This window comes from Gopherus flavomarginatus, chromosome 5 (genome assembly GCF_025201925.1).
Source record: "Gopherus flavomarginatus isolate rGopFla2 chromosome 5, rGopFla2.mat.asm, whole genome shotgun sequence".
In the NCBI taxonomy this organism is placed as follows: Eukaryota; Metazoa; Chordata; order Testudines; family Testudinidae; genus Gopherus; species Gopherus flavomarginatus.
In genome coordinates, this window is record NC_066621.1 from 19,507,383 (window position 1) to 19,524,149 (window position 16,767).

At 52.3% G+C, this 16,767-nt stretch overlaps 1 protein-coding gene across 5 annotated transcripts in view; it reads left to right on the forward strand.

The window, feature by feature from the left end:
• SCUBE3 (signal peptide, CUB domain and EGF like domain containing 3) overlaps positions 1–16,767 on the forward strand; it is a 101,517-nt gene that overhangs the window by 24,594 nt on the left and 60,156 nt on the right. For all 5 annotated transcript variants that reach the window (XM_050953016.1, XM_050953019.1, XM_050953018.1 and 2 more), the window contains exon 4: positions 9,254–9,388. In XM_050953016.1, the coding sequence (XP_050808973.1) occupies positions 9,254–9,388 (135 nt within the window). The remainder of the gene's footprint in view (positions 1–9,253; positions 9,389–16,767) is intronic.

Genomic DNA, 16,767 nt, shown 5'->3' on the forward strand with positions numbered 1-16,767 from the left:
CATGCACAAGGTCTCATGGAATGAAACAGGGGAGGAAACTCATTCAGTACAACAGCAACAGTGTGGCCCATCCCCAGCCCTTGGCGAATTCAGAGCCAAAATAGTGGTTCGCTTTTCCAGTGCTGTCCTAAGATCCCCTTTCCAAGGCTCGGGTGCCCCTTGGTACCACCAACATGCCATGTAATCTGCCATGTAGCTGTGCAAAGGGCTCCTTGCAGACAATCTTCAGGCCTGCTCCAGTGGGTGAGCAGTACATGTGTCACAGGTTTTCCCCACTGAACTGGGAAACAGCATTCCTAGAAATTTTGCTTGTCGTCAGCAAGTCCTGGCAGGTCTGCAGGCACAACCAGCCAAGAAATGGGACTCCTAGCTGCTGGGGAGTCTCGCTGAGCCACTCGTACGGGGAGCGAATCCTGGAGCGACGGAGAGAAAAGTTTTAAGAGGCATCAAAATTGGGAAAGACACAGAAAATGGAGATGCAGGACCCAGCAGAATGGATGTGGAGGGTGTGATGAGCTGCGATCCCCGCTCTCCATCCCCACTCTGCCATGCCCCCTTCCCTTCCCAGCCTCACGGTTCTCTTGCTCACCCATTCAGCCTTGTCATGCAGCATTACAAGAGCTCCCTAACGATCTGCTATCCCCATCTTCTCTGCTCAGGTCTATCGTGGAACATTCCAGGAGCTGCTTTGGCTTTCCCATCTCCCTGCTGTGCCCTCTCCCTGGCTCAGCCTGGCTTTGCATTATTGCATTCAGTTACCCAGCTCGGTCATGCCTTCACGTCTCCCCCTATTGCCATGCCCTGATCCCTGGCCGAGCCCTGCCCTGCCGCATTCTAGTACTACCCCTGATTTCTCGAGTCCTGCCTGTCCTCAGCTCTGCGGCATAGAATCCATTGTGTTAGAAACCAACACAAAAATGTATGTTGGGGGCAGATCTTTTCTTTAAAAAACCAGTTGTTGTTGTATCTGGATGTAGCAGTAAGAACAGCAGCAACAGCTGGGAACCTTCAAAGACTCATCCGAGTTCTTTAAACACTGACATATCATCAGTGAAATGCTGACTCCCGCCCACTGCCCCTGCCCCGGGACCTCATGCTGAAAGATCGTAATCTCCCAGTTACGTATTTCAGACATGTTATTCGGGAAAATTGCTGACAAGAGAGACATCCAGCCCTGGATCTCATCCCTCTGGTGGTATCTGTGAGCACGGAGCTGCTCAGGAGCTCTGAACTGGCAGCACCTAGCGATCAGTCCCTGCTTGGGCCTGGGGTTATTATTTCCCACGTAGGCGGCAGTGGTGTCCTAAGGCTGTTTCTCATTCTGCGGCGGCACCCCAGGAGTGCTGGGAAGTCAGTGGATCTCCTCATGCCAGGAGAGAAGTTCTGTGCTTTCCAGCCGCCCCGTCCCGTCCTGGAATCCTCGGAGGGGCCACGGGTACCAGCACTAAGGGTTATGAGATGCAGGGACAGAGCGTGAGCCACCGCGCCGCGTCACACAAGCAGAGGCTCCCTGCCAGGGGTGCTTCCTGGGAGTGGTGGGCAGTGGTGGAGAGCAGGGCAGGTATTGCCCTGCACCAGGCTATGCAGCTAAAAATAATGCTCATAGCCTCCTTCATCCACATGTGGCTGCACGCCACGCAAGCGCTAGCTGGGTTTGTCCTCCACCATCCTCTCTACAAGACTGGTTGCTTTTACAGATGGAGAAACTGAGGCATGGGGTGGGGGTGAGAAGTGACGTGCACAGTCACACAGGCAGCCAGTGGCAGAGCTGGGGGTAGAATCCAGGAGATCAGCCAGCCAGCTCAGCCTCGGGGGGAGAGGGGAGCCCATCCCACTGGGTCACCAAGTGAGACAGTCTCTGTCTGGGAATAGCCTCGCTTGGTTGTTGTGTGGCGAGTGCTCAGTTGAGGGAGAGTAGCATGAGGAGTCAGGAGGGTGGCAAAAGGGCAGAAGTCCCCCATGTGAGCGCGCACACATCTGCACACCCTGTGTTTTGAGAGCTGCAGACCCCTGCTGCCAGAAGTGCGTCTGTGTCTGTGGGGGAAACCAACATGAACTGCCTCCCCCATCGGCCCTGCTGGCGTGTGGGTGTGCGTCTGGCAAGGACATTCTGCTCTTCCCCAGCTACCCGAGAAGGGACCAGTCTCCTTCAGATGCAGGCGCCTCAGCTGCCCGTTCCCTTTGCTTGTGCTTGAGGGTCAGCCCTGCACCTGCCAAAATAGATGAGTTAATAGCAAATATGGCAGGGATGTCAACCAGCAACCAGGGTGGGTAAATAATCCCCAGGCCAAGACAAACCCTGCATCTGCCTACAAAGGGGTCGCACATCCTGTCCCCTATTGTCACAGCACTGCCTCAACAGAACTAGCAGGCCACCTGCCCTCCTGTAGCATCACCACCCCTTCCTCCATTGGCACCTTCTGAGGGAGGAGGCGGGAATAGCACCGCGCCTATTAGCACCCAGGGGTGGGGTAGAGAAGCCAAGGAGATGGAGCAATTTACAGTCCCTCTCGCATCAGATCTCCGCGGAAGAGGCGGAAGCGGCCCCAAGCTGATTTCACTCTCATTAGCACCTGCAGCGGGATCGGTAGTGAGCTCATCGCTGGGGGGTTATGTGCACATACGTTGTGCATTAAGCCTCATCACCGGGATCTTGCCGTCCTCCCTGTTAATAGCGAGCCCGAGATTTACACAGCTGGAACCAGAGGCGGGAGGGGTGGCCCTGCCTTCCTTTCCCGGGAGATGATGAGCCCAAGGAAAGAAAGCAAAGCCGGGATGAAGAGCAGAGGACGTCATGTGTTTACAAAAATCCTGGCTCCAGCAGGAGGGCCGGAATTCCACAGGCAGTGCAAAGGGTGGGTGAGAAGAGGCTGCTTGCAGGAACTGAGGGCCACTGGTGGTGGAGGGTAGTTGGCTTTAGTAGGCCTTGGCCTGGGGAAGGGAGATTATTTCACTGTTTCTTTCCCCTGCTCGTGAGCGTCCGGCTTTATCTTGATTCCTCCCAGTCAGGTGCCTCAGCCCAGGAACTGGGTGTTAGGTAATGGGGACAGGATGAAGTGGGAAGCTGAGATCCTGCCTTCTTGTGCTGCTTGGGGCTTATGGGGTAGCGACCAATGCCGTAAATGTGCCCCCTACGCGAGCCTCACCCGTCCTCTCTCATGTGCACTTGGATGGTTGTTTTTTTGGAAGGGAGTTGTGGGAAGCAATATAGCCCAGGGGATGGGGGGGAGTTTATCAGACAGAAAAAGTCCACTTCCTCCCCACACAGATCTCTCTGCCTTGTCCCTGCTGCTCACCCAGGGACCATTGCTCTTTGCTTGCCCAGTGACATTCCCTTCCCACTCACTGGGGTCTGTCAATCTGATCAGCTTCCCAGCTGCTTACATTTCAGGCCATGTTTCCTTGGTTGGGAGCCCCCTGCCAGCCAGGACAAATTCTCCTTCCCCTTGTATCAAACAAACTCCCCCCAAAGTTTTCTTGGGCACCATCTCTGGTGGCTCTATGCTCTAGAGCAACAGCGGCCTTCTTGGTGGCGTGGAGAACCTGCTTCCAACCAGTCTCCACCTCCTGTGTAATTTGCAGCCAAGGTTTGCAGCTCCTAGTGCTCTTGGTTTACAGATGCTAGCTGTCCTCCCAGAAGGAAGGCCAAGGATTGTTGTCTACATTTCACAGAGAGGGACCCACACCCTCTCTGTGAAATGCAGACCTGAGACTCCTGACCTATCTGATTATTCTTCTCTTAGACCAGTGGGCAGTTCCAGGCAACCAGCTGTCGTTGGCTTCAGGAACACAACTGCTAGAAAATAATCCTAGGTTGCATGTATAAAGGCATCTTTTGAGCCAGGTCATCAGCGAGTGCAGGTGCTGTAGCTACACCAGTTTACACCAACTGAGGGTCTGGCCCTTTATCCATGGCGCTCAAAGGAGGGTAGGTCTCCATTATCCCCATTTCACAGGCAAGTAAACTGAGGCTGTGTCTTAACTGCAAAAAATAAAAAGTGGTGTTCATTCCACCTAGAGAGTTATCCTGATGTAAAATCCTAGTGGAGACAAGGCGCAGATAGTTATTACCTAGAGCTGGCGAGTTAAGGTCAAACCTATACCCCGCACCTGGGGTTTACCTTGTGTAACTGCATCCAGATAAAAACTCCAGTGCCTTTTTTGGCAGTGAGAACCTAACCTAAGGCACAGAGAGGCCCAGTGACTTGCTTAGGGTGTTGCAGTGAGTCAGTGGCAGAGCTGGAAATAGAACCCAAGCATCCTGATTCCCAGCCCCATGCCCTGTACTCTGGACCATGCTGCTGCTGCCAGCTCATACCCACAGCATGAGGCACAAGCCTCCATGCCAGAGCCCTCTTCACCAGGCCACTGGCTTCAGCATGTCCTCTTCAGTGCCATGGGGAGGATGTGTGTGACAGCGAGGGTGGGATCTGAGTAGCAGGCAGAGCCTGGGGTTGCTCCTCCTGGGACTTGTAGAGGATTGTCTGCAACTTAGACGTTATTAAAAGAAATTCCACATGCAACCCCGCCACCCCCAAAAAATCCCGAGTGACCTTTTGAACCAGGATAGGAATTCAAGCACTCCTCCTGCCACAGCGGCCTTTTGGCTTCTGGCTGTCTCCGTTGCATTTAATAAAACAGGCATTAGGGGCTGCGGAGACTCAATTCAGCCCTTGGGTTTGAGCCGGTGCCTTGTCGTTCTTATGCTGAGTTTGAAGGAGAAGTCGCAGGACGTTAAGCTCTTGTTATAAGTGAGGGATTTGAAGGGAGTTATTGGCCTGTGCAGAACGCAGCTCAGCTAGGACAAAAACTCAAGCTAAGGAAACAAACCTCCTGCCGTTGAACAGGATGTCCCTTTTCTGTCTTGCTGCTGGCTTTCCAAGCTGGCTACTGCCGAAAAACTGGCTGGAGCTAGCTTGGTCCATGGAACAGCAAGGGCAAAGAACATTTCTGTGAGGAAAAATTATGATGTGTGGGGACAAATCCAAGTGCCTTTTCTGAGGTGATGTGGTCTTTTATTTTTCTCTCTGGCTTTTATCCTTGCCCAGTCCCTGGGTCAAGCCACCTTGAGCTGTGATCTTGGTTACGCTTCCTAAGCTGAGTAAGGTTAAGCTGGAAGTGCACGGCTGGGAGACGTCCCTGGAACACCTGGGTGGCAATGTTGTCTCAGACCGTGGGGCTCCTCCTTGGGTGTCAGAGCTGAGTCCTAGCGGCGGGAGGCGCTGGGCTGGACTCTGAGTTGAAACTGAGTGGTGCGAAGGGGCCAGAAGGAAGCTGTATCCGCCCATCAGAGAATTCCCCTGGTGTAGGGGGGCTCCTTGTTGCCCCTGACCTGTGCCACTCCATGCCCAGGTCTGGTGTGGGAGACTAGGGGGAGCCTGCCAGGAGTGAGTGATGCTCAGCTGGTGCATACTTCAGAGGCAGCTGGCCTAGGTTGGAACAGGGACTCAGGAGAATACAAGTGTGCCTTGAGACGTGTAACTGGTTCTCTTTGCTCAGCGAAGAAGCTGGGTTTCTGCCTTTTGGGTTACGTGTACAACTGAGGTACGGGTCCATGTGTTCAGGGCAGATCCCTTAGCCCTTTTTCTAAAGGTAGGGATGCTAGCCACAATATCCTGGGTAAATCCCAACTTGGGAATTTATGTTCTGCTAAGTTAAATTTCCCCTGTAGTTTCAATTGGCTCTGGTCAGAAGCTGTTGGGTTCCATCCCAGAGGTGGCTGCACTGCAGTGGTGGGTGAAGGGCCTGCATTTCCTTCATAGAGGCACTGGGAAGATGAGCAGAGGAGTGCTTTCGGACCCTTGGATGAAAGCCAAGCATTTGTGTATTCTGTCTTCACATCTCTTTCTCAAAATCAGTTTTGCACCTGTGCCCTTTCAGTGAGAAACACCATACTGATAGGCCAAATGAAGAGCAAACTCCTGAAGATGGGGAAGAAAGTTGCTGGCCATGGCTTTGGACTGCAGGCTGTTTTCAGGAGATAGCAAGTCCTGCAAATGCCATGGGATGCTCCCCTGCAGGAAGCCCTTCCAGGGGGCAGCCTTCCCCTCCGGCTTCTCTTGACCATTCATGACCTTCCCATAGGGGTTTCCCCCCCCCCTTTGTTTCATTCAGAGAAACAAGTGATTGTACCTGGCACCTGCCAGCAAGGATTGCACAAAGGAAGCTGTTTGAGCATGGGTAACTGTCCTGGGAGAGCCTTTCTTGTCCAGGTATGGGAGGGATGTAACACCGTGTGGCTGTGTACATGGTGACTCTCTCAGCAGGGCCAGCTCCTAGTGTTTTGCCAGCTGGAGCGTAAAACATTTTCTGCACTGCACCAGCCCAGAGTGGCTGCCAGCCAATGAGGGTAGGAAAAGGGGTGTGAGGGAGCAGCACAGTGCTGTGACGCATCCCCTGGCAGTTATCACTCAGGCTGACCAGTTGCCCTGCTCACCTGCCCTGTGTCTCAGCATGAGTGTGTGCTTATGTGAATCTCTGTGTAAGTGTATATGTGTCCTCAAATATGTGTGTGTGTGTCCAGCTGTCTCTGTAGGAGTGTATGTGTGAATGTATGTTTGTCTTGGCATGAGAGGGTACATGTGTGCACATATGTGTCTGTCTGTAAGAGGCCATTTGTGGACTTTGTGCATCCTTGTGTATGGGGGAGCGTGTGTGTATTTTAATTAGTTGCTCAGACATTTGCTCAGGTTTTCGGGCCTGATCTGGAATTCCTTCACTCTGCAGGCTGTCATCAAACTGCTAGTCCAGCTTTTCCGGAGTCCAATCCACAGCCCCTCTGCTGATGTCCAAGGGGCTCAGCTTTCCTCTTAGCTGCTGGGTTTGAAATGCTCGAGTTCACAGGAGGTTTTCTTTGGCACTGGGCCTCTCACCTCTCATCCTGATGCTTTCCCTGCATGTTTGGATGGGAGAGGTCTGGTCACATTTCTCCTCTGCTCTTCACGGCTTTCTAGAAGAGGGTCCAGGGCAGGAAAAATCACTGGATGGAGAAGCTGCATCGCCCCACAGACCTAAGCGTTTCAAGCCAAGGTGGTAAAAGGGGATCTTCAACTCTGTGATCTCACTGCAGCCCAGTCCAGCCCCAGCCATAAGCTAGCCTGGTGTCTCAGAGACAAGATAGGCCTAGAATTCTGTGCCCAGAACTTAGTATTTATACGAGCCGGGAGATACTGGAATCACTCATCTATGGGCACAGCTACTGGCCTGTTAGGTAAGGTTCAGAATGACAGAGTGAGCGCTCTGACATCCCAGGATTCCCCTCTGACAAAGCAACCGTGTGTTGATTTTGGATAGGCAAGGGGCCAACTGAGACCTCTCTCTTTCTGCTAAGTCTGGTCTATTTTGCTATCTTCTCTTGCTCACCCCACTAGTCTGTTTTGTCGCCCTGTCGTATCCTGTCTGATGCCTAGATTGGGCTGATCTCGGGCAAGTCCCTGTATCCCTCTGTGCCCGGATTCTCCATCAGTACAATGAGCATAACAGCCCTGCCTTACCCCACAGGGCATGGGAGGAGAAATAGATCCAAGATTGTGAAGCACTCAGATATTAAAGTAAGGGAGGCCAGATACGCACCTAAGGTAGACAGTGAGTTATCCACAACAGGAACTGTCCTCCTTGTGACTCTTCTGTACAGAGCCCACCACGATGGGGCTCTCGTCTTTGACTGGTGTTCCTAGGTACTATCGCAGTGCAGACAACTAATGATGAGAATCCTCTCTACCTGCAGCTGGTCCTATTGCCATCCTTCCCCTAAAGGACTGCGTTTCTTGCAGCTAGGAAGTGGATGAGCAAGTGCAGGTCGAAGGCAAAGCTTGCAGGCTCCTATTGATCCAGCCTTCATTTTTGACCCCAGGCTAGATCTTTGGTCCTTGCTGTCAGGTCATGTGGCCTGAAGAACATCTGTGTGGATCGTTCAGAAGTGCAGTTCTTCACGTGCCCATTGTGTTTGTGCACTTGTGCCCATATCAGAGGCAGCTGGGTTCATGTGCTGTCCCCAGCGGCTGCCGTTCGTGTGTGTGTGTGTGTGTAACTTCCACAATCTCTGCTCATGTTGTACTTCTGCTGGGGGCACTAGAGGGCTGGGGGCACTAGGGGACTCCATTCTCCAGAGGGCAATTTGGAAAGCAATTTGCCTCCTGGCCAGGTTATGGAGCAAGGGAGGCTGGAGCTCTCCTTACAGCCAGGCTGATGCTAAGCCAGACGCACTTGATGAGCAAACAGTCTTTGAGCTTTGTTTTTAGTAAACCTAAATAGGCAAGAGAGCAGCGGCGAGATTAGGCTTCTGGGGATTTGAGTCTCCTCAGAATTCATTCTCCAAGCGAGCACCGAGCTGAGGTTTCCCTGCTCTGAGTAACAAACACCTGGTGTTTTCAGGCCCGTAAAAGGGCCAGAGAAGTTGGCTGGACAGCGTTTCGGCCCAGATGTTCAAACCCAGTACCTAAATTGAGGCTCCATAGTGCATATTCAGGCACCGGCTGTGAATAAATGGTATGACTCTTCAGAAGTGCTGAGCACCCAGCAGACGTGTCAGGTACAGGGAGAGGCTTCCCAGGGATCTAGCAGACAAAAACCCAGCCACTTACATATTCAGAGGAAGGGAATTGAGCTTCAGAGCCAGTGTAGCGTCTTGCAGCTAGAACAGGAACCTGAGAGTCAGGACTCCTGGGTTCTTTTTCTACATCTGCCACAGACTTCCTGTGTGACCTTGGATAAATCATGTTGTCGCTCTCTGCCTCAGTTTCCCCATGTATAGAGCAGGGATTATACCTGCTAGAGAAGTTGTAAGTCTTAATTAACCCTACTATTAACATACTTAGTGCCTGTTCCGCAGTGTTTTACACGAGAGGGTAAGTATCCCATCCCCATTTGTACAGATGGGTCAGTCAAGGCACAGAGAGAGGAAGTGACATATTCAAGGCTCCGCAGTGTATTAGTGGCAGAGTCAGGAACAGAACCCAGGTGTCCTGTTTCCCAGCCCAGTGCCCTGGCCACTGAGAAATCCTGCCCCTCATGTAACCGCTATGTGCCTCAGTTTCCTCATTGATAATACTGAGATGACTTTCAGCCATTTATCTAAAGCACTGGCAGGTCCCGCTGCATGCTCCTATGGGAGTCCCTAGGGACTAGAGCACAGTGTGGTACTCTGGTGTACTAGTGCCATGCTTCAGGGGGGTTGTCCTTAGACAGAGAGTGAATGCACGGTGGTGATGGCGGTGAACGTTGCACTCATTTCCTCTCTCACTTGCCCTGGCAGATCTGGATGAGTGCTCGGAGGGGAACGGCGGTTGCCAACAGACCTGCGTCAATATGATGGGGAGCTACGAATGCCACTGCCGAGATGGCTTCTTCCTGAGTGACAACCAGCACACCTGTATCCAGCGCCCGGAAGGTTGGTCTTTAACGGCTCTCGCTCCCAGCCCAGTCACTGAGCACTTCCCCCTGCCTCCAGCATCTCCTTTACGGACTGGAGTGTGCAAGCAAGATGGGCAATCGCTTGGACACTGGTGGTGTTTCAGGCTAGAGAGGGGCCATGATCTATAGGCCTTGTCTACGCTTGGGAGTACAGCCTCCGGCATAGCTGCACCAGTGCAAAGCCCTGCTGTAGATGGGCAAAGCCACCCTTTGCCTCCTCTGGAGCTACCTCGGTGGCTGGCCATTGATTGGGAATTGGCCCTGATTCCAACGATGTAAACAGGTTCTTAGCCACGATGACTCTCGCTCGTGTGCAAAGAGTTGAACTGTTCCCTAGTGCAGGGCTGGGACTGACCCCTCTGCACATCAGCTGGGACGATGGGGTCCAGTCACCGCCTTCTGAGGCCCACAATGCGAATCGGCTATTGGGACCAGGTGAGCATCTATCGCCTGTAATGACAGAGGCTGGATATTGGCGAGCCTTGGTCTTCCCATCCTGCTGGGTGTATCCTAGCCCTGGCAGAGAGTTCGTTACTCACATTGTGGCAAAAGGCATGTTGTGAGCAGCTCATGTCATTTTGCATTAGCGTACCAGGTTGGGGAGACCCATCTCTCAGCATCACAGGGTTAAAGCACCATCAGCTATCCTTAAACACAGGACTTCTTGGCTATTTCCTCTGTCTAATCAGTGTTGCCAGAACAATTTTAATAGTAGGGGTGCTGTAGGCAGAAACCATGTATTTGGGCTGTTATTACTACTTCAAACCAGGGGGTGTGGCAGCACGCCTACTTCCAGCACCTGTGTCTAATTTACTTTATCTGGGGATTTATACCATGCCCATCACCATGGTACCTGGCATCATACAAAGGCATCCGCCTCCTTTATGGCTTGCATTCTTCCACCACTGGGAATGGTTGTCATGCCAGGTTGTCATGTCAAGTCAGCGGGTGGAACAGCTGTTGCAGCCTAGCATTCTAGACACTTACTAGAGCAAGACGCCTGTCGTGCTGTGCCACAGCAGATGTTGCGCATGACCAGTTCGGTTTTACACCAGTGGGGCAGTTGTTCCCAGCAGCTGCTTTGGTGGGCGAATGGGCTGCTGTGTTTGGATGCTGGCTGTTAAGAAAGTTTTTGTGGAGAGTCTGGAGTCATTTGCAGACAAAACTAGACCAGCTCTTTGATCCATGTATCAAAGCCCTTGTAGGCCCTTTAATAAGGCATCTGAAACAATAATACCAAACGGAGGATGTTAATCCATATCCAGGATGTTTTATTAAAGGAAAAGGTACCAAAAAACTCTGCACGCCAATCCACAGGACTCATCTTCGCTTGCCAGTACTGTATTGATCCTGCTGTCTCCTTGTCGGTTCTAATTCCCTCTTGTTCCAAGTAGCCTCTTAGGTATGCTGGAGAACGGGGGTTTTTGTTTCACTAGGTTTTGTCTTTTCTGCTTAGCAAGCATCCATTTGGGTTTGCTCTTTCTCTCCCAGCTTCCCTGGCTGCAAAAGCCCACGTAGCAGCTTTTATCCTTTGAGTTTCCATGTGAATTTCACCCGCCTGGTGCCAGATTCCAAAAGAGTAATGTGGTTTAGTGGGTTGAGCCGGGACCTCCTGAGTTCTGATCCTGGTTCTGACTCAATGCGTGTCTGCAGGTTAGAGCGGAGCATTAGGAGTCGGGAGCTGCTTTTCTTTCTCCCACTGTGACTCATGGTGTGAACATGGGTGAGTCCCTTCCCTACTGTGACCAGTTGGCTGAGACGCTGTCTACCATGCTCAGCATTTCCCTTCTTCAACCTAGCAAGCCCCTTCCGGGCAGAGGCGACCTATGTGGGGAGGAAGTTTAGCGTCTGTGCGCTGGATCTGGCCACACTGCCAGCCTCCTGTTGAAAGTGTCTGAGCCTGGCCAACTTCCTGCAGACCAAAGGCCTCCTTGTGCTGTGAGAGCTGTTGTGGGGGCTCCACGCCCTGGCGATACACATCACTGCTGAGTATCAGGGGATAGCCATGTTAGTCTGTATCCACAAAAACGAGGAGTCCGGTGGCACCTTAAAGACTAACAGATTTATTTGGGCATAAGCTTTCATGGATTAAAAAACCACTTCTTCAGATGCAGGGAGTGAAAATCATAGACACAAGCATAAATATACTGGCACATGAAGAGAAAGGAGTTACCTTACAAGTGAAGTACCAGTGCTGACAAGGCCAATTCAGTCAGGGTGGCTGTGGTCCACTCCCAATAATTGATGAGGAGGTGTCAATACCAAGAGAGGGAAAATTGCTTTTGTAGTGAGCCAGCCACTCCCAGTCCCTAGTCAGGCCCAATTAATGGTATTAAGTTTGCAAATGAATTGTAGTTCTGCAGCTTCTCTTTGAAGTCTGTTTCTGAAGTTTTTTTGTTGAAGGATGGCTACTTTTAAATCTGTTATTGGATGTTTCAGGGAGATTGAAGTGTTCTCCTACTGGCTTTTGTATGTTACCATTCCTGATGTCCGATTTGTGTCCATTGATCCTTTTCGTAGAGACTGTCCGGTTTGGCCAGTGTACGTGGCAGAGGGGCATTGCTGGCACATGATGGCATATATCACATTAGTAGATGTGCCGGTGAATGAGCCCCTAATGGGGGGTCCTATTATGGTGTCCCTAGAGTAGATATGGGGACAGAGTAGGCAACGGGGCTTGTTACAGGGATTGGTTCCTGGGTTGGTGTTTCTGTGGTGTGGTATGTAGTTGCTGGTGAGTATTTGCTTCAGGTTGGGGGGTTGTCTGTAACAGAGGACTGTCCTGCCACCCAAGGTCTGTGAGAGTGAAGGATTGTTTTCCAGGATAGGCTGTAGATCGCTGCTGATGTGCTGGAGAGGTTTTAGCTGGGGGCTGTACACGATGGCCATTGGTGTTCTGTTATTTTCCTTGTTGGGCCTGTCCTGTAGTAGGTGACTTCTGGGTACCCATCTCACTCTCTCAATCTGTTTCCTCACTTCCCCAGGTGGGTATTGTAGTTTCAAGAATGCTTGATAAAGATCTTGTAGGTGTTTGTCTCTGTCTGAGGGATTGGAACAAATGCGGTTTTATCTCAGGGCTTGGCTGTGGACAATGGATCGTGTGATGTGTCCTGGATGGAAGCTGGAGGCATGTAGGTAAGAATAGCGGTCAGTAGGTTTCCAGTATAGGGTGGTGTTTATGTGACCATCACTTATTTGCACTGTAGTGTCCAGGAAGTGGATCTCTTGTGTGGACTGGTCCAGGCTGAGGTTGATGGTGGGGTGGAAATTGTTGAAATCCAGGTGGAATTCTTCAAGGGCCTCCTTCCCGTGGGTCCATATGATGAAGATGTCATCAATGTAGTGCACGTAGAGGAGGGGCGTGGGGAGGAGGGTGAAGTGAACCTGCCCAGAGTCCTCCGGCCCTGCGGGAACCTTTCCACTGGACTCGTTCCCTTCCCTCTGTTGTCTTCTCCATCTCTTCCTCTTTCTTCCTTCTCTGCTTCTCATTCTCTCCCTTCCGCTCCAGTATACTGCTCTCCACTCTTCTCTTGCTTGGGCTCACCTATCCTCACTGTTCCTGCTGCTCTTTCTGCCAGTCTCTCTCCCTCCTCGCTTGATAGCTCGACTCCCCGTAGCCAAGCTGGGTCCAGCATAGGAACCTGTTCACGGGAGTATCTTGTGTTCGGGCTCAGCCAGCACTGATTTGAAGAGGCCAGCTTGAGACGCCTGGGGCCTGATTAATTTTTTGTTTCAATTTTTTTAGCGGAGGTGCTGCGCTCTTGCCACTCCTATTGGCTTAAGTTAGAGCTGTGGGCGGTCAGGGCTTCTGAAAGCCAGGTCCACAGTCTGCTTAATGCTGGGCAGCCCGTACATGGAGGTGCCTCAAATCATTGACCCCTTGGTAACAGTGCTGCGGGCTGCTGCACAAGAGCCCCTGGGTATGTCATTGGTGGAGCTTGGGTCGGTGCCACTGTTGACTCATTTGGGGAGACTGCAGCCTCCTGTCAAAGCATTGGTGTCCAGCATTGAAGACAGCTGGGGGCTCCCACCCACAGGCGGATGGAGATCACTGCAGTCAATCCCAGCCACCAGCAGAGGGGAAGATAAGGAAATGCCAAATTCTGGGGCTCCTGTGTGTCTCAGCTGGACTGAACCCCAGTGTGATAACCCAGAGGAGTAATGCAAGCCCCTGCCTTCTGCCTCAAACAAATCAACCTTCAGACTGGGCCCCAAACCTCCTGCCTCCTGACTTATGTTGGTTTCTGGTTTTCTTGGCATCTCTACACTTGCTCAGCTTCTTTTGAATGGGTGGAAAATACCCAGCAACAGCTCACAGTCTGAGTTAAATCATCATTAAAGCTGCCCTCCCCCCTTCCTTCTCCCATCTGCCTCTTTCAGCAGTTGGATTTACCTTTATTATCAGCCAGAGTTGCGTGTCTATAGATAAATGGTTCAAGGGGCAGGAAACATTGGCTAAAAGAGTAGGGGATTACTCGGCTGGCAGGAAGCAGAAGGTAAGTGCAGGAACAGGCAGGTGTGAGGTTTCTGTGGCTGATCCAGAAGGAATCCTGCCTTCCTGGCTAAGCTGCGCTCCTCAGAACCCTAATCCCGCTCTGGCAACGGAGGTGCAGAAGGAATGATTAAGAAACCCTGGAAGGCGGTCTGTGCAGTACAGGATCAGAACTGGCCATTAAGTCTGCTCTCCTGCCTCCAAGTATTGGCAATACCAGGCGATTCAGTGAACAGAGAGGAAAAGCCCATAATGCACCTGGCCAGTTGGACAATGCAGATGGTGGGGAGGCGCAGGAAGAGACCGTCCTGACCTTCTATGGGTGATCAACCAGTGTCCCTGCAGCATGAGGTTTATTTCTCCTCTTTTTATGAGTTGCTATTGCCTCAGCACTAGAGACTGGTAGCGAGGGAAGCCATAAAGCTGTGGCTGTGGCTGGGGTGTTCTGCAGATTTAGGAGAACCAGAACCTAGACACAATAAATGCATGTTCTGCAGTGAGTGAGTTCTAGAGGTGGGGGGCCCTTCGTTGAGAGGGGAAAGTGCTTAGGGGAGGGAGAATGACGGTGAGGTGTGAGCTTCAAAGAAGGGATAGAATCCAGTAAATTGGCAGTCTGCACAGGGCCCTGCTGGTTTACGTGAGGGGAGAGCTGGGCCTGCTGCATTTCAGTGTGGCATGCAGGATGCCAGGGGAGGGGCATGACTGTGAGCTGGCGGACGGATGGCGCAGTGCTGGTGTGACGGTGCCTTGTCTGTGTTCCCCATGGGCATGTCTTGCACAGCTGTGGACAAGGGGCCTGGTTCCAGCATGGCATGAAGGAGGGGTGCAAGTGGAGAAGGCACAAGCCAAGTGGGGCTCAACTGGGAGAGACTTGAGCAGAGAGAGTCTCTGGGAGAATCTCGGCAGGGGAGACTCTTACACAGCGGGGTGAGATTATGCTGTTCAAGAACATGGTGCCTGCTGTGAGACCCAAGGCATTGATGGGTCAAAGGTGATGAATCGGGAGGTGAAGCAGGGCAGCTCACACTTGCTCTTCTAGTGTGAATGTGCAGCATGGCTCCCAGGAGGCACCTGTTGCCGAAGGAGATGCCAGTTCCCTGTCCTGACTTCTATTGTGGCTGCCGGAGTCTTCTGTTAATAACTCTCCACAGTAGCATGTGTATAGTAACTTACGTTCTCTATAGTGCCAAGCATTTTATAGGCCAGATGCAGGGGAACTGCCGACTCCCCCCTGAACGCGCAGGCATCCCCGGGATGGAAGGCAGCTGCTATCTAACAGCTCAGCATGACACTTTAGGGGAGCGAGTGGAGAAGAATCCTATGCCCAGGTGAAATTGCCAGCTGCAGCTCTCCTAACCTGGAGCTGGGCCAGCATGCCAGAACAAAAATCCTCCTGCTCTTACATGAAATCCTAGGGCATATTTAATGACGGCACATGTCCTGAAGATGCACCATCCTTGGGCATTGCATCAGTACTGACTTGGAGGAGAGAGTCAGCAACGGGCCCTCTTGGCAGCCCTGGGGTTATTTTTGGAGGTCTCCCAACTGTGTATTAACCCAGCTTAGCTGGTGAGAGCTGCCAGGATCAGAATCCAAGGTGGTATGGCTGCAGGTTGCATAAACTATGGCTGGTAGTAAATTGAAGCAATAAAAAGCAAGACAAGCCACCGTTTGGATGAGAGGCAAAGGGCTGTGGCTGCTTTTCCCACCAACAAACAGCTCAGAAGTACTGCGTGTGCAGAGCAGATCTCAGAGGGCAGGGGCTGGCCAGGCAGGCCTGGTACTTGGTATTAAAGGAGAGATTGAGCAGTAAGACCAAAGAGCGGAATCTCACTCCAGGGACGGAATTAGGGTCACTGAAAAGAAGCTCGGTTCTGAGCACAGTGGGGGTTTCAGAGCCGGCACGGAGGCCAGGACTGATGTGGTTTGAACACAGGATGGTTGTAATTACGGACAGCTTGCCTGCCACTGCAATTAGAGATGATCACCATTATCTAGAGCAGAGCTGCGTTGGATATGCCATGTAGGTGATGCAAGGACAGCATGTGTAAGGCAGACAGGGTCCAGACCTAGCTGCTTTAACCCCTTCTGCACGGACAGCCAGTGCAGCCTCTGGGCGATCCAAAGAAGTGAAACGAGAGCGCAGGGTCAAAAAACCCAAGCGACTGTACTGCAGCCAGAGCCCTGGCAGTGCAGAACCTGCCTCCCCTAAGGCTGGCAACAGGCAGCCCATCTTTCCAAAAAACAGTTTCAGTTCCCATGTCCCCCAGCCTCTCACTCAGCACCCACCTGCAACCCCAGCTAGGCTTGGAGGGGGAAGTCCCTGAGAGTGGAAGAGCATGGCACGGCAAGCCCTGGAACCCCCGGTTCATTGCCATTAATACACTGTGGGTACACTCCCGCCAGCCCCACCCGTGTGCCTGTCCCCAGCCACAGCCGGAACACTGCCCCATGCTGTGCTCCTCCCACACAGTCCTTGGTGATTTGGGACACAACCCGGGTGTGAAGCAACTGGAGTCTAGGCCCCATGGACGTTGGCACTAATATGAAAGTGACCGCACAAGCCCTTGTCAGCCATGGATTTGTAATGGGGAAATCCCAGGGGCTTCCCTGCTTGTTCTGTGACAGTGGAGAGGCACGGGCGCGATGGCGGATGTGAACTGTCCCCGCTGCTGTACAGCCAGACCCCTGGGAGGCAGTCGCTCCATCCAGCACTGCAGCTTGTCCCATGCATGCTAGGCAGACTGCTCCTTTGGGTCTGCCCCTGCATACTCACCTCTTCTTGATGCTGGTTCTCCCACAGCCCTGCTTTGATCTACCTGGGAAAGAATTGCCCTGCCCCTCCCGTTGCCCTGCTCCAGTGC